Here is a 23,586-nt window from a genome sequence, read left to right as displayed (position 1 = left end):
TTTCTCATCTGGGAAACCATTTCATATGGTTCTCCAAGCCAGGAGCAATTTCTGAATGCAGAGCCAGGAGTAACCCCTGAGCATTACCAGGTGTGGCCCCCAAAAATACTCCCCCCCAAATTTTTATGTTGTTAAAAGAAAGCCATTATGTTGGGAGAGGCAGATCCATACCCAGAAGCACACAGATTACTGTTATCTTAGAGATTCTACCTTGAACCTCACACGTTACAGAGTCACATCCCAATTCCCAATAATTACAAATGAACTGAATATCAGTTATTTTCTAAAAAGCAAATAAATTTTTTTGTCAGAATCTAGTTGACAAGCAACAAGCTATGTTTAGTATGAAACTAAGTATTATGGTGAAGTCTATTTTTATTCTCAGAAATTAAATTAATCATTTTTGTATTTGTGAAAGGAACTTCAGACAAGACCTTTTATGACTAAAAGCATGACATCAGCTAATTTTGAAGTTTTATTTTTGGAGTTAATGATGGACCTATTAAGAGAACTGTGCTCTAACAGTGTGCTCTGGCATATTGACATGATTTACAGAGTATTGTGTGTATACTTTATTAAGTCTTATAGAATTATTACCCACCCTGAAACCTAGCTTTACTCTTAGCCTAAGTGCAGTTATATTAAGAGTTAATATTTCAGGTCTCAGCTCAGAATACATGAACTGGAGCAAGGCCAAAAAAATAGCCAGTCTCTGGGAACTGACCTTGCTAGAGGAGCACTGAGGTTGGGGGCTGTGCTTTGCCCTGGGTTGGTAAAGATAAATATGCAGTTTGTTCTGGGCATTTTGTCTAGGGTCCAGTGAGAGAATTAATGTTTATGTCTGCAATTGTGATGCCTTGCCAAGAAATTTTGTACAAGTGTTCTGTTCTAGCCCAGAGAAAAAAAAGACAAGAATAAAGAGACAATTCTGAGTGTCTAAATTTCTGTTTCCACTTCATCTACTTCATGCATATATCTACCTGAACAGGGACCCTGAGAATTCTCTCAGTGTTTGGAATAAACAGGCAGTGACACAACTTGCTGACCACTTTCTGACCTCACTTCGATGATGAGCTCCAAATGCTGTAGACACCGTGTGTCACTCCTGGGGTGATCCTCTTTTCACCTCTACCTGACTAGATGAAAGGATCAGGAAGTTTTATATAGATAAAGTAATTACTCTGAATCTCTAAGAAAGAACAAAATCATGTACTTTGCAGTAACAAGTGATGTAATTTTATTTTTTTATTTATTTATTTTGGTTTTTGGTCACACCCAGCACTGCTCAGGGGTTACTCCTGGATCTATGCTCAGAAATCGCTCCTGGCAGGCTCAGGGGACCAATGGGATGCCACTGTCCTTCTGCATGCAAGGCAAATGCCTTACCTCCATGCTATCTCTCCGGTCTCCAAGTGATGTAATTTTAAATTGAGTCAGTCCAAAGGAAACTAGATACAGAATATCTCCCTCAGATGTGAGAGTTACAAATGCTCAGCAAAAGTAGCAACAAAGGTCCAAATGCAACATAATGGGAAAACTGGTCCACACAATTGAAGTTGGAAGGTGAGACTGAGAGGACTGGTGTGGGGATGTTCAGAAGAGGAAGGTGGGCACACTGAGTGGTGTTGAAATTATGTTAATTAAAATTCATTATAAACAGTAATATTTATAAAATATGTTTATAAAATATTAATTAATAAAGATTTTTTTAAATTTAAGTTGAAAATATGCAGGGGAAGTATCATACCAGGTTTATACAAGTTAATGCAAGAGTGTGAGGTATGAATTAGGAATGTGCTGTAAGATAGAAAGGGTGGTGGTGGGCACTGGGTAAGAGCAGGAGCATTAGTAATAGTAGTAATAGTACCCTCTGATGAAGTACAGATAGATATAGCACCACATTAAAAATTTTAACTGGAATAATAATTGTGACTCTCAGAATAAGCCTGCTCTCTGATCAATAATAAGCTTTAATCACCATTTTTCAAACTGAAGAAGTTGGGGAACAGAGAAATTTGTTGTATAAGTTATATTCACACAAATAACTCATGCTGGACTTTACTTTAGTCTGGTGTTGAGCCCAAGTGCTATTCTAATGAGTTTCCTGCAACCACTATAACAAATCACCATTAACTCAGTGGCTTAAAGGTTGAAACACAAATTTACAAATTTTATATTATCTTGTGACGATGTGAAAATTTCATATTTATAAAATTAATAATTCTAAAATCAAGGTGTAGGTAAGGCTGATTTCCTCTTTTGTTTAATTTATTATTTTTGGCACACCTTATGGCACACAGGGATGACTCCTTTCAGGCTCAGGATCGACATGGGTTGACTGTGTGAAAAGAAAATACCCAACTCACTGTAGTATGACTCAAGCCTCTGTTTTCCTTCTCAAATCTCTAGGAAAGAATTTCTTCTTTTTCATTTCTGCATCTATCAGCTACCGGTATGGCTTCACTTGGGGCATCTTGCATCTTCAAAACCAGCAGTGCAGCATATTCAAACTTCTTTCTGTCCTCTGCTTCTATTATCTCATCTTCTCTCTGGTGCCACACTTAATCCCTCCTCCTCTTACATAGAGCCATCCAGATAAGAACACCATCAAAAATTGGGAAGAAGACATAGCAGGCTGATAGGTATATGAAAGTGTTCATTATCTCTTATTATTCTGGAAACAAAGTCAAAATGACTAAAGCATGTAAGATGGTGGACACATGCCTTATTCGGTGAGATACATATAAGCATACCACAAGATTTTGTGAATGATTTAAAAAAGCACCTCACTTGATGCTTTGATACCTAGTTCATCTAAGTGTTGAGAATTATGGTCATATATATAATCTGGTCATGACGAGGGAAAATGTCTCCTATTAAGGCTAATAGACAATGGTGGTTGTGGGGGTTCTGAAACAAAGCATGAGAGAGAGAGAGAGAGAGAGAGAGAGAGAGAGAGAGAGAGAGAGAGAGAGAGAGAGAGAGAGAGAGAGAGAGAGAGAGAGAGAGAGAGAAAACATCCCTCAGGACTCCCTCCAAACCTAAGGACATTACCTGGGTGGGAGCACTGCATGAAAGATGAACAAGGTCCCCAATTCTGGCTGCAGCCCGAGGGTCACTGGAACTGATCAAAACGGGAGCACTTATTTCCATGGAATGCCTGTGGCTGGTGGCTTGGGAGGACCTATGCGTCACGCTGAGTGCAGTGAAGGAGTGGCGTTTCTTGGCATTCTTCTTGCCATCCACACGCTGTTGAAAGGCACTGACTGCTCCTGTGCTACTTAAAGTGGGATACAAGGCCACACTGGCCACAGCACCAGGGTCAGAGGTCAAGGAAGCATGGCAGCCAGACACAGCTGCTGGGCACGATGGCTTGTCCATTTCTATAAGTTGCTTGGCAGAGTCATTGAGCTAAGTGAGAAAGAGGGAAAGGGATAAGCTTTATTAAATAAAGGTCACACCCACAAAAACCTCTCTGCCCTCTGCCAGCCCATGTTACATTTAAGATTGATAATGTGTTCGAATTGTTCTGCTCTGTCAGGGCCTCCAGACTGAATAGTGCATGAGGAAACAGAACATGCTTACATGAAACCTTTAGATTTTTATAGGAAAGTTTTATAAAGCAGCTGTGAGTTTTAAGGGATGGATCCCAGGCTATAATATTGAAGACCCAATCTTTTTCTGGACACCCACTGTAGGGTTGTGAGGTGCAGAGCTGTAGGAAAAGAGGAGGAGTGCCTAAAACAGCCCCTCATTCACCAGGGCAAAAGACTCCTGGCCCAATTTACACATTCTTTTGCTCTAATCAGTGTACTTTACCACAATACTTTAAAATATATATGCACATATATTAATAAACAGAATACATTATAATATATAAAATGATTAAACATTTAGAAAGGAAGAAAAGAGGAAGGAAGGAAGGAAGGAAGAAAGAGAGGAAGGGAGGGAGGGAGGGAGGAGGAAGGAAAGAAAGGAGGGAGGGAGGAAGGAAGGAAGGGAGGAAGGAAGGGAGAGAGGGAGGGAGAGAGGAGGGAGGGATGAGAGAGGGAGGGAGGGAGGGAGGGAGGGAAGAAGGAAGGGAAGGAGAGAGGAAGGAAGGAAGGAAGGAAGGAAGGAAGGAAGGAAGGAAGGAAGGAAGGAAGGAAGGAAGGAAGGAAGGAAGGAAGGAAGGAAGGAAGGAAGGAGAAAACCCAAGGCTTATGATGAGGCACCTTCTGACAGGAAAGTGTGGCCTGTGAACTGGAGTAGTGGGTTCCTTTTAGCAATAGAAGGCATTAGATTAGTTCATATCTAGAAATGATATTGTTTCTATGACTCTCCCCCTTGAGCAAGCTTCTCATCAAAGTGCATGGTAGACCACTTCCTGCATATGCAGCCTTTGGCCCAAGTTTGTCCAAAAGGACTGGCAGTGACTGAGGAATGGAGCAGAGGGGAGCATTGTGTTCAAGAAGTTAGGGTCACACAGTCATGCTGTTTGCTGAAGGGCCTGCAGAGCTGAACTTCAGCCCTTCTGGGATGAGATGGTAGAGCATGTTTTAATGAATGCCACATGACACAGCGATGATAACCAAATAATTCAGTGCTACTTGATGTATCCCTCTGGGCTTTTGCCACTAGAAGAAGGAAGTTAACAAAAAAAAAAAGAGAGAGAACTAGAATAATAAATATACTATTCTCTTAGAATACCAGAAGCCTACACAGCTTAGACCCCAGTTCCACTGTGTCAGTGCACAGGCATACAGGAGGGGGGTGACATCCCACCTTCATCTCATCAGTACTGAGCTGAATCATTGCCTGAGATCAGGGTACTTTGTGTGTCCAGGTCAAGCCATCCATCTCTAGGCACTGTCAGGCCCCATGAAAAGCAACTCCTCTGCTTCCAAAGGAGGGCTTTTAGGGTCAGAGGCAGCCCAAGGTAGATACTTATTTAGGACCTGCGAGACACCCAGATTATGAAAGCCAACCCACAGTTCTAAGCAAGGTCTGGACTCTAGCATGAAATATATGGAAGAAGCCCCAGGACTCTCAGTGAAGACCAGGTGCCCATGGCACCAAAAACCAATTCTGCCACAATGCATCATGCCCTGACATCACTGGCTATCACTCCACACTGATTTCTGAGAGGTCAGAGGAAGCATAATGCAGGGGTCCTAACAAATTATTGCCCCTGTGAGTTGGTGGAAACTCATAGTTCAGGAAAGTAAAAGCAAAAACCATGATGTGCTGATGGAGAGGCTGCTTTAGCAGAGTCTCTCAAAATTTTTATTTGAATTGCCCTGCGAGTTTTTGTAATTTCTAACGTCTTTCTAAATTTCCTGACTGTGCACTAGAGCTAGAGTGCAACCATGACAATGAAATTGGTGTTATCTTTGAAGGGCTGACCCAGGCTGACTTTGTAAAATCACCCTTGAGAACCAGTGACCCAATAGACAGAACCTGCTGTGGCCTTCTAGAAGTATGGGGCTGAGTTGGGTATGGACTAGATACCAGGTTCTGATGGAAGCAGTAAGGTCAAGTGATCAGTGGAGTCCTGAGGAACTTTGCTCTTTTGGCAGAGAGCAAAGTCATGTAGAAGACCTGAGTGCAGGTATGAGCCACACCCATGAGAATGACTGAGCCTGGCAGGTGTGGAGGAACAGGCAGGAATGGGAGGAAGACTTTAGGCCAGGATTAGGCAGCCCAGAGGCCTGGTGACAAGGTAGAGAAAACACCAGGCTTTTTAGCACACAGGCCTCAAATTTGCAGCTGGTGAATGAAGAAGTTTAATGAATGAACAAAACAAAAAGCCCTGCTGAATGTTAGCAGTGATGGCTAGAGTGCCTCCCCTAGACCCTGAGGAGCTCTTAAGGCAGCATGAACAGCCAGCACCTGCAGGAACTCAGGCTCTGAGCTGTCAGCATTTCCATTACAAATGCGTGCCTTTCAGAGGGAGGTTATGAAAACCTCACTTTAGGCCCCCAACCTGTGATCTAATTCCAGGATTATTTTCTTTGAAATGCTTTCTCCAACCAGTTCTGCTGCTTTGCTCTACTTGATGACTCTATTGTAAGAACAAAGTGCTAAGAACAAAGTAGTGCCTCTTACCTCCCATATCTGCAGGATACTCTTACAAAGCCCCACAAGGGACATCCCCACTACCTCCAGGATGCACGTGCCATGTCCAATAGGAAAACAGAAGCTGGAAGAAGTGGGCACAGTGCCTTTCATTCACTGGCATCAGAGCACAATTGAAACACCACCTGCCATGCACATACAACTTGAAACTGATTATATAGAAGTAATGTGCCAGCAATGTCTGAATGAGTCAATAATGCCTGATGCTGGGCCAAAATAATCCCTTTCTTCTACCAAAGCACTGACTTAGAGTGCATGGTTTCTCAGTGAGTCTGCTGAGTTCAACAAATTCTATTTTCAACACCAAGAAATGCAAATCTGTGGAACATTCCTCTTGAACACATGGAAGCATGGCCAGAGCGAATGCCACTGAGTCAGTCTGGACCCCATCCCACCCTGATCCTTACTAGCTCACTCATTGTCAACAGGACTCTCCAGAAATTGCTCACTGCTCTCACATCCCCACTATGCCATTTCTATCTCATGGAGAATGAGGGTTTGAGGTGAAGGCCAAAAGGCCTTCTTGAAATGCTACAATGGGGGCTGACAACATTATTTACTTATTTTTTCATTTCCCACACATTTTCTCAAGCTTTCTTCTTAATTTTTTAAAGATAGGAATATTTATTTTTAACACAACAATAACAACTAAAAGATAGGTGTTTTTAAAAGTGTGTAGAGAAAGTGAGAATTTTTGCTTCTGAGTGGCAAATTTGCACCATTTTCTAAAGTGGTTGAGCATGTCTTATCTGTGGAGCCCCAGGGTTTTATGAGGTGAGCCTGGCCCAGAGCAGCAGTAGTGTAGTATCCTGATGCTCACTAAACCTATACTTCTGAGACAAGCTCTCTTGAGCTCTGTGTGTTTACATCACTTGGGTTTCCAATCATTTAAAATTCACAACAGACTTAGACTTAACACAGGTGGGCAAATACATAGAAGGCAGGAAGGTACCCAGGGAATCTGCCTCACCTCTGGCTGAGACCTGGAGGCAGAACTTAAATGGCAGTGCTTCTCTTCAACCACCCTTTACCTTAAGTAAAGAGTATATTTAGGTGACCTTTGCCTTTGTGCCATAATTTCCCTCAAAACTCAGTACAGAGCAGCTCAACAAGTCTGAAAGTTGGTCTATAATTCCCTAAAACTTCATACAACAGGAGAAGGAAAACAATGCCCTTAACCTACCAAAAACTTCAATTAGGAAAGACCTCAGCAGTTTTTTACTTCTCTGAAGATGCCAGGCCAAGAAGGTTTGCTAGGTTTTTATTGGGCTAATTCCTTACAAAGTTAAACAGAATGATTTCTTTTGTTTGTTTGTTTGTTTGTTGCTTGTTTGTTTGCTTTGGGGGGCACACCCAGCAGCACTCAGGGGTTACTCCTGGATCTCAGCTCAGAAACCTCTTCTGGTAAGCTCAGGGGACCATATCAGATGTGGGAATCTAACTGAGGTCCTTCCTGGGTCAGCAGCATGCAAGGCAAAAAACCCTGCTACTGTGCTATCTCTCTGGCTCCTGAATGATTTCCTTCTAACTCTGACACCACTTCTTTTTTTTTTTTTTTCTTGAGGTAAAGTCTAGAATTCAGTTGGAAATTTGATAAGACAGAAAAATAAGGGAACTCCACTCTTAACCGTTCTTATTTAAGCTGGGTAAGAAAGTAGCCTATTAAGCTAAGAACAGACTTCAGCTGCCATACAGACTCATATGATGGTCTCAGTATGGATCATCAAAGTCAATACTGACAGGACCCCAGTTTCCTTCTCTGTCCCTTTCTATCATTTTCAGAACTCAGAAGAACTACTACAAGACAAAATCTCAGATCAGAGTTCTGAATTTTAGAACTCCTTTATATTCCTGCAAACAATCTTCTCATTTTTCATTTCTCTGAATACTGATGAAATTAATGCTGAGAACATGCTAGGTGTGGGTTTAACTAATATTGCTTTTGTGTGCGCATGTCCATTTTTAAATGAGTTGAGTAAGTATTGGCTCAACATTTACTACATGTGCTTTCATAAACCAAAGAAGTAGCACAAACTCATGTCCTATTCTATCTTTCCTAGATGAGACATTAGATAAAAGATGTAAGGTAGCCTGAAACACCTTTAAAGTACTACCTGGATATTCTAGAATCCATGCTTTGTCTTGGCATTAGTACTCACTGGCTCCTGTTCTCAGATGTGTCTAGCATAGAGCAAAATGTAGAGAAATGTTTTCATATAAAAAAATGTACTCCATGTACATTAAATATACTCATCACAAAAGTACCATAAGAACAAGTGTGAGACACTAAATGCACATTGAATGCCAACCCTATTTAAAAAATGAACTAAACCTAGAAGAAATTTAATCTCAAGGACTGAGAAGAGGAACCAGAAGTGATAGAAGTGTTTCTACCACAGAGAGGCATAGGAAAGAATCACAATAAATACAAGTGTACATCTGTGGCACATTCTGTAAATAAATGGTCTAAAATAAACAGCCTCAGTGAGATAGAGACACTTGAGGCTGAAGGGGAGTTGAGATGTGACTTAAAGTCTGGAATGGATGAATCCTGAAGAATGGGTGTAGAAATCTATAAGGAAGTTTACAGCAGCTTTCTAGGGAATCAGGGGTCAAAAAGATAACCACAGAATATAATTGAAGGGTATTTCCTGGCATACTGACTGGAGAAGAGATCCCCACACCCAATATTACTACTACAGGAGTAGAAACACTGACATTCATCATATGCTCCAGTTGGCACCAGAAAACAAAAAAGACACAAGCCTTCCCCATGGTGACTCAGAAAATAAGTACAGAATTATACATAGTATGTCTGATGATGGAGAACACATGGAGAACAAAGACTGAGAAAAGGAAGTATTATGTCATAAAATTTGCTTATACATGAATGACTATGGAGAGTTGTATGCTGAATTAAATGAGTCAGATGGAGAGGGATATACATAGAATGATTGCAACCACGGGTGAAATAAAATAAAATGGTATTAATACCCATAGGCAATAGAGTTTAGGGCTAGGAGAACAGTTCATGGTAGTAAGTTGTCCACAAAATAGGGGGTGGGTAGTTAGAGCAAAGAAGGAACTATTATGGCAATGATAGTTGGAAATGAATCACTCTGGACAAGAACTGAGTACTCAAATGAGATAAAGTGATGTGCATGATATCCCTGCAATAACAATATTGCTAACCATAGTGTACAAAAAGTGAAAAAAGAGAGAAAGAAGAAAAATTTTTTCTACAGAGGCAGGCAGGAAAAAGGGCAAGAGATAGAGAGAGAGAGAAATTAAGGACATTGGTGACAAAAAAATATACCGGCGAAGGGATGGGTGTTGGGACATTATGACTGAAACTCAATCATGAAAAACTTTGTAACTGTGTATCTCACAGTGATTCAATTAAATATTTTATTTACTAAAATAAAGAAGTATGGTGTTAGAAGGGCTGTGGACTAAAGGGGTACTCTAAAAAAGTGAAAGTTAAATACATCCAATGAAAGGGGTGGGCAAGATTCCTTCCATCTGTGGGAGAAGTGGAGCAGCAGATACAATGGCCCTGCATGGAAAATAAATTGAAACAATTCAAGAGAAACTGACTTAGATTATTAAAGAATCCATATAAGAGGAATTGAAGCCACAGGAACAGAATTATGGATGGACAGAACCATATAACGTAGCTTATAGGCAAAAGGCAAACCAGTGACTATAATAAAGTGTCAAAAGAAAAGAAAAATAGTAGAAATGAAGAGAATGTAATAGGGATAAGATATAATAAAAACAGGAATAATAGGAGAAATAGTAGAAGGAATAGTATAAGAATAAAAGATAAGGGAAAATAAATGGTGGAATAAATAATAACAGAACTTTGTCTCAAGAGGCTTCTAAAGTTTCAAGAGGTACAATGAGTATCAAACAAAACAGACTCAAATAGAACATCAAGACACATCAGAGTAGTAAAGAGTAATTAAAGCATCAAGAAAGGAGAAAAAGTTCAGATATAAGGAAAATACATAAGTGCATGAAAGAGTTCTTATATGGTATCATAAAAGCAAGAAAAGAATAGAATGACAAATTCAAAGTACTGACTAAGAAAATCTTTCAACATATTGTTCACAATCCTGTCATCTAGATTTGAGGGAGGAATAGAAACATTCTCAGACAAATAAGAAGTGGCAACATTTTCCATAACTAAACCAGCTATGAAAGAATTTCTAAAGACTGTCTATAAAAACCAAATAGCCAACTGTAAAAGCAACTAAACACTACACATAAGAAATGTCAACATAGCCTTTTATATCAAGAAACTCTTTGAATGTCAATGAACTAAACCCTTCTACCAAAAGGGAAAGAATGGATGGGTAGATAAAAATAAATACCAGCTGATGAGATAGTACAGAGGTTAAGGTGCTTGTTTTGCATGTGCCTACCCTAGGTATGAGCTCCAGCATCCCATATGGTTCCTCAAGCACTACCAGGAGTGATTCCTGCACACAGTCGAAATAATACCTAAGAAATTCTGGGTGTGACCCCAAAGCAAATAAACAAAAAAAAATTAAAAATCCATCTATCTTCTGCTTATAGAAAATACACCTAAAATTATATGATAGATACAGACTCATAGTGAAAGAATATAAAGCAATCGTAAAAACCACTGGCAAACTAAAAATATATAGAATAGATATACTTCTACCAGACCAAATAGCATTCAATCCAAAATGTCTTCTTTGAAGAAGACAGAAAGATGGCACATAGACACATTAAAAGTGCTTATAACACTTTTTATTAAGGAAATCCAAACACTACAATGAGCTATCATCTCACAACAGTGAGAATGACACATATTAAAAAAAGATCTTGGAACAATCTGTGATAGTGAAGAAGGATGATGTAAAAAAAAAAAAAAAGTACCATCCACTGTTGATGAGAATTCTGTGTGATCAACTCCTATGGAAAACAGTATGGAAAGTTCTCATAAATATAAGAATTGAACTGCCATATAATATAACAACCCCACTTCTAGGATACAACCCTAAAAATGCAAAATCATTCATTCAAAAGAACATATGCACACCATTGTCCATTGCATCACTTAGCACAATAGCCAGGCTATCAAATCAACTTAGGTGTTTAATAACAATAGACTTTGACAGTGTGAAAAATATAGGTAGAATGCTTGAAAAAAAGAAAAAAGGGAACACTATGTAGCTGCAACGAAAGATTAAAATCACCTAATTTGCTGAAAGCTGGATGGAACTGGAGGATATCATGTTAACTATGCAAGTCAGAAAAAGGACAAAAAGGATGATATCACTTATCTGTGGTGTATAAACAAATAGGACAATGGAATGCAAGGTACTAAAGAGGAATATCTATGGCACTCTTATCCCTAGAGTACAAAAAGAATATGTGAGGAAAAAAATGAAGCGGGGGGAATTAAGAAGAGAACAGGAAAGTATGGTTTCATAGCTCATGCACACAGGTGGGGTAGAGGAATAATATATTTATATATATAAAACACAGAACCAACACCCTGAGAGCATGAAATCCAAATTATAGAAACCAAACTTGAAAAATGTTTCTGTTAAGGAGGCAGGCTGAGAGTAGGAATCTGGGGTACTGGAGGAGGGAAAGTGACACTGATGGTGAATTCAATGCTGGTAAATTATATACTTGTAACTTAACTCAACTATAAATTACTTTGTAAATCATGATACTTAATATAAAGTTTAAAAAATATTTCCCAGGGGTTGAAAAGCTAATACAAAGACCAAGGTGTTTGCTTAGCATATGGCTGTAGCTGTGATTGTGATTTGAATCCCAACATATCACGCTGAGCAGTACCAGGCATGATGTCTGAGAACAAAGCCAGGTCTGGCTCTGGATCACAACTGAGTATTTCTCAGAAGATAAAAATATAAAAAGAATAAAGTATTTTTACATATAATTATTAATTAGTCTGAAAATTTTACTAATTTCTATTCTTCACTAGAATATTGAGTAAAAGGAAATCCAGCTGTACTCAAACACTAACTCTACAGAGTATTATATTCTCATTTCATTCCTTTTTATTTTAAGCAAAGTAGCATCCACATTGTTAAAATAAAATAATGAACATAATAATTATAAAAAACAGTGAGCTGACATCTTCTGAATTTACAGAAATGACTAGAAAGAATAGGCCAGCACATCTGCAGCCACCTCATCAAGTGAAACTATAGCCTTGTTATTAATTATGCTATTATTTCTTGCGTCAATAGTTCTTGGTTTTAATCTGTGAGTATTTAATTTCTACTATTCTCATTATTTCTATTACCTACTTTTAGAGAAATCAAGAATTACTTGCATAATTATGACTATTACAGAGGATTATACTGCATTCCCTCTAAATTAACATTTTGAAATCCTAAATGGAGTGTTTAGAAGTAATTTGGGGTGGATGTCATGAGATTAGAGACCCCTTTGTGGGGTTAATGCCCTTATAATAGAAAGAGAGTCTACTTTCTTTGCATCAACTCCCAAATATAAAAGGAAACAGGGAAAGCAGTTGTCTGCAAGTTAGAGAGATATCATCAAAAAGAGAATCTGCCAAAACCTTTATCTTGTATATCATAGATCCCAAACTATGAAAAAGAAATATCTGTCACATATACCATCCTGTATTTTGTTACAACCCAAATAGACAAATTCTAGCTTCACTACAGAGTCACAAAAATATTATGATTACATTTCAAATAAAAACTCAAAGGCCCTGAATAGAAGCAGGCTGGTGCATCTGAGGACGAATGTGAAAGTCAGAGTGGCTAATGGAGTTGGGCATTGGGATTAGAAATGATGTAGTCAGTGGCTAACGGTTTCAGGGAGTTTATGAGGTCTTGGCTTTCCTGTGTAATACAGGGGCCTAGAAAGTCTACAGGATCCCCTGACTATAAGCTGACAACAGAATGCAGCAACCAGGGCATTGAAGCTATTGCAAAAAAAAAAAAAAGCTATTGCAAAAAATTTTTTTCACAAACTAATGGTAAAGTAAACAAAGATAATGATGTACCAAAGCCTCAAATTTATTCAAAATAAATGTAAATTTATACATAGAAAATGGAACAATTCACTTCATCTTTTTTCACACATATTTATATTTACTAGTAGAATATTAGATAAATTTAATGTTTATCTTTATACCTTTCTGAATTTCCACTTCTTTTAGAATAGCCAGGCATTATTTTATGATCAGAAAGTCACTATAAAACAAATCCTGCCTAGATAAATAACTCAAAGGAGTACACATTTTACATGCAGAAGTCTTGAGTTTATCCCTAGAACTGCTTGGTTCCTCTGAACCTCTGGGAGTGACCCCTGAGCACAGAGTCAGGAGCAATGCCATGTGTGATCCAAAACAGAACACAAAGCAAAAAAAGACATCTGCACTATTATGTTTACTGTTGCACTATTCACAATACATGAAACCTAGAAATAAACCAATAAAGAAAAGATGACTGAATCAAGAGGCTATGGTACATATACACAATGAAAAAATACTGGACCATAAGTAAAGATGAAGTCATACAATTTGCTGATACATGGATGAATCTGAAGGATAATATGCTGAGCCAAATGAGTCAAAAAAACAGACACAAAATGATCTCACTTGTGTGGGATATAAAAAAACATAGTAGGAGAAAAATGACAATAGAAATAAATATTTGCTAAAGGCAATAGAAATGTTAACAAAATTGATTTATGCTGGGAAGCTTGCCACTGTGAGGGGAGAGAGGATAGGTCAGGGAAGTTACCATTACAATAATGATTGAGCGAAGTGGTCTCTGGATGAATATTGGTTTCTATATTATAAAATAAAAGTCCACTAGTTGTGAGATCACTCCAGGCACAGTATTTTTAAACCCCACACAGCTGGATCTTAAGAAGCAAAGTACCAGTAAGAAATAATACACCAAGCCAATCTGAAAAGTCAAAGAGTCAGTGGCTTGTAAGAGTGGTGTTTTTTCATACGATCCAGCTATACCACTCCTAGGAATATACCCAAGAAACACAAAAATACAATACAAAAATCCATTCCTTACTCCTATATTCATTGCAGCGCTATTTACAATAGCCAGACTCCCTTCAACAGATGAGTGGCTGAAGAAACTGTGGTACATATACACAATGGAATACTATGCAGCCATCAGGAGAGATGAAGTCATGAAATTTTCCTATACATGGATGTACATGGAATCTATTATGCTGAGTGAAGTAAGTCAGAGGGAGAGAGAAAGACGCAGAATGGTTTCACTCATCTATGGGCTTTAAGAAAAATGAAGGACATTTTTAACAGTATCTCAGAGACAAGAGAGATGAGGGCTGGTAGGTGCAGCTCAGGACATGCAGCTCATCACATAGAGTGATGAGTGCAGTTACAGAGATGACTACACTGAAAACTATCATAACAATGTGAATGAATGAGGGAAGTGGAAAGCCTGTCTCGAGTACAGGTGTAGGGGGGTGGGGAGAAGGGAGATCTGGGAAATTGGTGGTGGGAATGTTGCACCGGTGAAGGGGGGTGCTCTTTACATGACTGTAATCATACAACTACAATCATGTTTGTAATCACGGTGTTTAAATAAAGATTAAAAAAAAGAAAAGAAAAAAAAAACAAAGAGTGGTGTTTTTTGTTCTGCTGGGTACAAAACATACAAGAAAAAGTCTTGCCTGGGATTAAAGTTTCAGTCAAAACCAGGGCACAGAGAAGTTGGAGCCTGATACTCTCACCACCAAATGCACCAGCAATATAAGATAGCACCATTTCTTTTTTTGCAAAGGCATACTAAAAATGGGAAATTTTATATATAGAAACAAGTTCATATCTATTAGGGATAAGAAGTCATACATTTTACAATACAGGGTCACCTCCTACCTTGAACATAAGTCAATGTGGTCCCAACTTAGACTCCAGGTGATTAGACAGTGATCGTCCAATCCTGATTTCAGGTATAGAACTGACACATTTCTCCACAACAGCTCCAGGAACCAAACTCCCTCTGGGACATTCTTAATACAGCTCTGACACAAATATGCGCCAGTTTTGGTATGACATCCTGACAACGAGGAAATGGCAACAACTTGGTCTAAGAGCAGGTTGTCTCATCTCAACACCTAACAATAAGATAAAGTCAGAAGACACATCATCTTTTGATCAGTGAAAAGCCAAGATTGCTAACTACAGAAGACTGACTGTGACCACCATGACTGAGCAGAACATATCCTGGGACTAATTAAAAAAGGCCTTAGTCTAGGCTTTGGCCTATGATCTGTACAACAACCAAGAAATTCCAGCGGTTCGACTGAGACACTGAAACTGAGCAGAACTTCTGGAAACATAATGAAAGACTTTATCCTAGGATTCATTCTAGGATCGGTGCAAAACCCAAGACCACCAACTACAGAAGACTGATTAAAACAACAGTGAAGGAACAGAACTTCTGAAACTGTAAAGAAAGACTCCATTCTATGACATGTGCAAATATTAAGATCACTAGCCTCTGTGAGGCCTGATTTTATCATCCACCATGGAGCGGAAAACTTCTAGACATCACAAAAGAACCTAGCGGAGAGTAAAAGAGCATGTACGGAGCCTGTAGTTATACCCATGACAGTATACTTTAAGGGTGGAGAAACCCTGAATCTCTTAGGCCAGCAGAATTCTCTTTCTTTTCTTTTTTTTTTTTTGATTTATTTTTTTTATTGTGACTGAAGTTCATTTACACGGAATTATTTACGATACATAGTGACAATGAATGAAGGGCATTCCCACCACCAATGTTATCCTCCCTCCATTCTTGTTCCCAGCATGTCTCCCACATCTCCCTCCTTTACCCCCCCCCCCCCCCCCCCAGAATCCTACTGCAAATGGTCTCCGCCTTACAGCTTGTTATAGGTTGGGTATCTATTCTGTTTGATGTTCCTGTCTGGTCATTTTTTATTTACACTACGTGTTCATATGACTAGTCCTGGTATCATTCTTTTTCCCCCTCAGTTTATGAGGCTGAATGATTCAAGTTATGCTATTCTGTTAGAGATAAAAAGGCTAAGGAAAAGAGAAGAAAAAACTTGGTATCAGCTACTAAAATAGAAAGAAAAAAAATCACCGAATAATATCCACAAAAGTGAAAAAGAAAGAAAAAAGTGGAAGAAAAAAGAGAAGTGAGATAATATCAAAAAACAAACAAAAAATAAAGCAAAACAAAACCAGAAAAAGTGGTGCAGTGGCAGGGCTTGGTGTTACCCCACCATTTTTTTTTTATTTGTATAGGCACAGTAAGTATTGGGGAAGGAAGGAAATTCCCATGGCCTAAGAGATTCAGGGTTTCTCCACTCTTGAAGCATATTGTCATGGGAACAACCACAGTCTCCATACCTTCTCATTGCCATATCCGAGTTTTTTGTTTGTTTGTTTGTTTTTGTGGTGTCAGGAACCTTTCCTCTCTGTTGTGGATGAGAAAATAAGGCCACTGTAGCAAGTAATCTTGGTATTTGTGCAGGTCCTAGGACAAGGCTTAGGCTAGAGTCTAGGTACTGTTCCAACATTGTTGGTGTGTTCCATTTTTTGTATCATGTGCTTCATGTTTTTGCTCGTTCCCTAAGCCGAAGTCTAGGAAATTATGGTTCCAAAGGTTCTGCTCAGTCTCTGTTGTCAGAATTGGACCTCTGCACTAAGAAATCTTGATTTTTGTAGGAGACCTGGGCTATAGCCTAGGGTAGGGTTTTCCTTAATGGTCTCAAGCTATGTTCTGCCCAGTCACGGTTGTCAAAGTCAGTTTTCTGTAGTTAGCGCTCTTATTTTTCATAGTTCAAAGGATGATACATCTTCTGATTTCCATTTAGTGTTAGGTGATGTGATAGAACTCCTGGTCTTAGGTCAAGTTGTCATTTCCTTGCTGTTCTCATTGTCATATTAACACTGGCACAAGTATATCTCCCAATGGTGCTTAGTTCCTGGTGTTGTTGCTGGGGGTGGTTTCAGTTCTACGTCTGGGATCTGGGATTTGAGAATGAACTAACACTGTCCAATTTCGTGGAGATTGAGTTGTATCCACATGACATATGTCCAGGATGGGAGACACCCTTGTATAAAAAGTGTGAGTTCTTATCCTTAGAAGATAGCGCTAGCCTTGGACGGACCGCGGTTCCATCCCCCGGTGTCCCATATGGTCCCCCAAGCCAGGAGCAACTTCTGAGCGCATAGCCAGGAGTAACCCCTGAGCGTTACCGGGTGTGGCCCAAAAACCAAAAAAAAAAAAAAAAAAAAAAAAAAAGATAAGATCTTGTGTCTGAGTCCATGATTTCCCCTTATTTACTGTGCCTATACAAAAACATATGGTGTCCTTTTGTATTGCTGGTGCTATTCTGGGTAAGGATGACAGGCTATACGTACAGTATCTGTGGTGTGGTCTGAGCTTTTGTCCCAGGCAAGACGTTTTCTTAGATTTTGTACAAAGCAGCACCAAAACTAGTGAGGGTAGAAAAAATATGTATGTGTATATATTTATATATATCTATATATATGTACACACATATATAAATAGAATATATAGATGAAATTGAGATATAAAAAAAGAAAGGAAATTGAGAAAAAGAAGGAAAAAAGGTATTTGAAGAAAGAAAGTAATGGGGGAGGCTATCTGTATGTTTAGGAATACATATCTCAAGATATATTATTATAAAGGTATTAAGCTTACATAGGCAATATAGGCCTCCCAACTAGGTCTTCTGAGATATTCTTGTGGGGAGTGAAAGCCAAGGTACTTTTTCGTATCACAGACTTTGTTCTAGAGTTTAAGATATGATTTGTGGCACTTCAGAGTACTGTAGTGTCCTTGAATTGGGGGTTTTGCTGCAGCTGAATCTGGTATCATGCAACTGTCCATGATTTGATGGGGGTGAGAGGGGTCACAAGCTTGAGTCAGGAGGCTTATTGGTTGTGGTTTCTTTCTGAAACACAAGATGAGGGATCAAGAGTGTTTCTTTCATTGAGGAGCTAGATGGTGGTCTGTTGGGAAGGAGGTCGGTCTTGGTGCCTAACAGGTTAAAAACTGAGGGTAAAGAGGGTTAAATAAGGGGGAGATAACAAATCCAGGTTGGTATATGGGGGGAGTAGAAAGGTCTCTTGGTGTAGAAAGGCAATATAGAAGAGGGGCTATGTATATTGTATAGGACAGGACAACTGTATAGAAAGTAATGTTCACTTAGACACTGATTTGAGTACTATCCTCCATATATAGGATATTCCATTTCCTTTCCTATAAATAGTCAAGAATTAGAATATTTTTGAACAATGTTAAAGAGGGTATATGTAGCACAGGTGCAAATGTGCCATGTGCTTTTGAAAATAGTTATTGGTAAAAAAAAAAAAAAGAAGAAGAAGAAAGGATACCCCTGCAGAGGGGCTGCTATGGTTGAGATAAATCTGCTTTGGCTAGCTGTCCTATCCTATCCCCCAAGGCCCAGGTTACCAGATGTGGCCATGAAGACCATTCTGGCATGGGAGAATCTGGCCCCCCGGACTAACTGGCAGTCCGGGGGGGGTTCTTTGGCTAGCTGTCCAGCCCAGTGCCCACCATATACCAGTGCAAGGGGCAAACTCCTGGCATGTGTGGTCTCCAAGCCCAGCTCTCGCCTCTAGCTTGCAAATGAATGGAGAAGGGAGGAGTTTTCCTCTAGCCCATCCCATCCCCCAAGGCCCAGGTTACCAGATGTGGCCATGAAGACCATTCTGGCGTAGGGGATTCCGGCCCTGGCAGACCGGGGGTTCTTTGGCTAGCTGTCCAGCCCAGTGCCCACCACATACCAGTGCAAGGGACAAACTCCTGGCATGTGTGGTCTCCAAGCCCAACTCTTGCCTCTGTAGCTTGCAAGTGAATGGAGAGGGGAGTTTTGCTCCACCCCATCCCATTCCCCAAGGCCCAGGTTACCAGATCAGGCCATGAAGACCCACTGGCGTGGGGGGAATCTGGGCCCCGGACTGACTGGCAGTCCGGGGGTTCTTTGGCTAGCTGTCCAGCCCAGTGCCCACCACATGCCAGTGCAAGGGACCAACTCCTGGCGTGTGGCTTCTCCAGGCCCAGCTCTCACCTCTGTAGCTTTCGAATGAATGGATAGGGGAGAAGTTTTGCTCCACCCCATCCCATCCCCCTAGGCCCAGGTTACTAGATCAGGCCATGAAGACGGAATTCCCTTTCTAATCTCCCCAATTTTTACTGTGCCTAGGTAAAAAAAAAAAATAGCACAAATTAAATTTTTTAATCTTTTTTTTTGGTAATTGTTGTTGCTTGCTTCTTTGTTTTCCTTTTCTTTGCCTTTCCTTCCCCCCGTGCTTTGATTCATCTTTATTTCAGAATCGTGGTTAGTGTTTGGTTGTTGTCTTTATTGCTGTGGTGCTTTTCAGGTTTTTTGTTTGGGGGTGTTTGATTTATCTTGTATTATTTTTATGTTTTCCTTCCTTTTCCCTTTCTTTTCTTAAACTGATATTTATAGTCTCTAGGACTCCTTCCGTTTTTTGCTTATTTGAATTTTTGACCCCCCCCTTTTCATTTTTATTTCTTACCTTCAAACAGAACCACATAACTTGAACCATCTTGTTCTGCCTCATAAATTGAGGGGGAAATAATGGAGGGCACCAAGACCAAACAGTCGTATGAACATTGAATAGAAATAAAAAATGATCAGACTTGAACACCAAATCCAAAGCCAACTATAACATAATCGATACTCAATCTACAACAGGCTAGACACAGAGGGACCACTTATACTAGCAGCCCAAAGGGCAAAGGAGGGGCGATATAGGATGCATGCTGGGAACAAGGGTGGAGGAAGGACAACATTGGTGGTGCGAATGCCCCTGATTCAATGTCACTATGTACCTGAAATACTACTGTGAATGATTTGTAATCTACTTTGGTCAAAATAAAAATTATTAATAAAAAAAAAAAAGAGTGGCTTCCCCTGGCTTCTTTTTTATGATGTCATCGAGCACCAAGCCAAAACTGACTTTTCTTATTATACCAGTATCCATCTACCAGTAGGGGGAAGGTTGAGAGTGAGACAAAAGTACCTATCCAGTGGGCTTTTACATATCAAAGGAAGAGATTTAAGAAAGGAGGAAATTTGTTTGGGGTTGATAACTGGGTGTCATTTTACAACCCACCCTTTCTGTTTAAAACAAAACAAAGCTGAAAAAAAATGAGAAAAGTTACAAAAGTTTGGTTCTACTTTTCTCTGCCAGAAGCAGCAACTAAAGGTAAGAACTTCTAAAAGTTGTTATTTTGCATAGGCACAGTAAAAGTTAGCTGTAATAGCATCAAAGTTTAAATTTTATTCATCATTCCCAAAACAATCAGTTTATTTCATATCCTTCCATATCTTATACATATCACCAAAGTTTTTTTCTAAGCTTCTCTGAACATAAACATTAAAACCTTTCTTCAAGTATACTTAACAGTATTGTAAGACACAGTGTCTAAAAGGGGGATAAAAGGAAAAAAAAAGAAAAGGTAAAAAGTGCTTGCCATAAAGGCAAAATGGGAGGTGGGAAAGAAACTGAAGATATTGGTGGAGGGAAGTGGACACAGGTGTTGGATCACTGTACATGTGAAACTCAGTCATGAATAACTTTGTAATTGAATGACTAGATTAAATATAAAATTTTAAGTTATGATAATACACCAAAGACAGGGACACGGGGTACCCATGCTGAAATTTCCTGAGTTGTGGCATAAATTCATTTACCCACTTTATACTAAGTATGAGGTACCATAAAAAAACCTGCCCTTCACAACTAAGTGAGAAACCTCTTCCTCTTAGGCCAGCATGTTGGGGAAGGTTTGGCAAGGCTTCCTTCTCCTGACTGCTTGACTTAGCTGAGTGTATGATGATAGTGAAGCATAGTACAGATCGCATACTTTAGGAAAACTCCAGGTATCTGTTGTGAAGCTTCACTAATATCAGGTTCCTACAGGGGATGTGTGGAAGAGTCAGCTCAGAAAATGTAAAGGAACCCTGAGGCATAAGTAGTAAATCAATGTGAGCAGAGTCTGAAAGCAGCAGCAGCAGCCAAAGAACTGTTCCAGCCTGAAGTACATGCTTCTCTGAAAGCAGCTATTTAGAGGCCACAGCCCTAACTGTTACCTGTGGTCTGGAAGGCTTTGGCTTATAAAAGAAGTGCTGGAGGAATGGCATTTGCTGACTTCCTGATCCAGCATCTTTCCTCTCATGTCTCCATTAGCTGGGGAAGTAGAAACAGTTTCTATGCATAACAAACATGAAGCAAAAAGATGTGTCCACCTCCAGGCCCCAGCACCACCACATCCTACTGCTCCTACTATTTTCTCTCCTCCTTGTTTTTCTAGAATTCTTTACAACAAACACAAATCACCTGTGCACATACCAGTCATGTAGTATGAGCACTGCTACTTCGTGCCTCCATTCAACTTCTGTCCAAATCTGCACACCTGTGCTCCCTTTATCCTTCCCCAACTGCCATCCCTAATTTCAGGAAGCAACTCTAGGCAGGGGTGTCTGTTATTAAATTTCCACCTTATTTAATTGGGAAGGTTCTAAAGATGTGTAAGGACACAGTAAAAATGAGCAAGTTTCATTGCTTCCTGCCTGACTATTCATATATGAAAACTTATTGACAATGTTTGGTAACAATCAAGTTAACAATTCAATTTCTATTTCTCAGACCCACATCCTCCTCTCAGGTGAACCCAAGTATATGATACAAAGACATAGTGACTTAAACCCTGATCAACACATTCTCACCCCAATATAAAGTTTAATAACATATTAACAAGCAGCTACATTTCAAATTTAGCAGAAAGAAGCAAGAATAAGGGCAATTTTAGTCAAACCTATCGACCTGGGCCTGGCTTTGCTGTCAGTACCAGCAAATATGGACCTTAGTCTACTGACCAAAGTTTAACCAGTTTGGAACAAGGTCACAATATGAGGAACAGTAAAGACATTAGGACCTGGCCAGTCCAGTTTGTACACAGAAGTTGCCTCCCCAGTGGAGCATATTGTCCACTTTGAAAGTCACAGATGCCTTTTGTCCCTATGAAACTCTGGCTGCCTATTTTCTGAGATATGGTTCTCCAGGACAAATCTCTCTTAACCACAAAGTTTGTATATCCTCATCTTCCTAAAGACCGAGTTGCCTTACTCCTCTCAGAACAGAAGGTTGCTTTGGTAAAGAAACTAATTTATTTTTATTAGTTGTATACTAGTTTCAAAGACTATGCTGTAACAATACAATTTGCTTCAAGACTTATGTATGGGAAGAAATTGACTCCGATAGACAGTGGCAGTAGTTTATTCTTTGAGATTCAGAAGTATCATTTTCATACACAGGTCAGAATGTCTAAAAGAGAGCAGCTACATTGCTTTTCTCTGTGGAATATCTGATCCAAAACTGCTTCATGCTGACTTGTTCCAGTGAATTAGTCACACCACAACACATAATAAACATCAATAGACTTAAAAGGTCACAATGGAAAGCAACATAGAACACTATCATGCTACTAAATGCAAATAGTAGTTCTGAAAACCCAACCAGGGTCAGCCAGCTGTACAGATGCTGATTAAAACTTTAAAGAGGGTATGTTGAGGATGTTCAAAAAACTCAAAGAAAACATGAAGGAGAGTTAATATGACTTGAGTGGTTATGAGAGCAAAATGAGAAAACTTAAAACAGAAATGACATAACTGAAAAACTTGGTGGTGGAGGAGAAGGAGCAATAGCCCAGCAGATAGGGCATTTGTCTTGCAGATGGCTGACCCACGTTTGATCTCTGGCACCCCAGAACATAATATGATATGCCAGAAATAATTTATGAGCATAGAGCCAGGAGTTACCCCTGAATGCCACTAGTGTGACCCAAGAACTAAAAAAAAAAAAAAAGAAAAGAAACAAACAAACTTGGTTGGAGAAAAGAAAAACTCACAGAAGGCCATACCAGCAGAGGAAATAGCTGTGGAGGAAAGAATCAGTGAGCTCAAAGATGAGCTGCGTAACACACAGAAAATAGTAAAATATAGAACATATTTAAAATAAATGAACATCTGACAAGAGATCTTAGGGAAGAATTCAAGATTCAACATAAGAACCATCAGCCTCTGAGAAGGCTGGAAGACAACCCCTATGAAAAAGCAACAAACATATTGCTTAGAAATTCACAGACATGGGAGAGCTTATGTACCCACATCCTGGATGCTTAAGGGTAACAGTTAAAAGAGATCCAAATAAAAATACTCCAAGACTCATCCTAATCAGAATAATGAAAATCCTACATAAAGATAGAATGGTTAAAGCAGCAAGATTAAAGAAAGATGACACGTACGAAGGATTATCCTTAAGATTTAGAGCATTTTTAACAAAGGCAACCCTCCAGGTATAAATGCAGTGGTGGGATATAATTAAAA

General features: G+C 39.4%; 1 protein-coding gene across 1 annotated transcript in view; it reads right to left on the bottom strand.

Moving 5' to 3' along the window:
- The window catches only part of SH3RF3 (SH3 domain containing ring finger 3), a 351,630-nt gene that overhangs the window by 49,745 nt on the left and 278,299 nt on the right, over positions 1 to 23,586 (bottom strand). The window contains 1 exon segment of the mRNA XM_049781320.1: positions 3,055 to 3,411. Within this exon segment, the coding sequence (XP_049637277.1) occupies positions 3,055 to 3,411 (357 nt within the window).

This window comes from Suncus etruscus, chromosome 9 (assembly GCF_024139225.1).
Source record: "Suncus etruscus isolate mSunEtr1 chromosome 9, mSunEtr1.pri.cur, whole genome shotgun sequence".
Taxonomy (NCBI): Eukaryota; Metazoa; Chordata; class Mammalia; order Eulipotyphla; family Soricidae; genus Suncus; species Suncus etruscus.
This window is presented reverse-complemented; position numbering and strand designations above follow the sequence as displayed.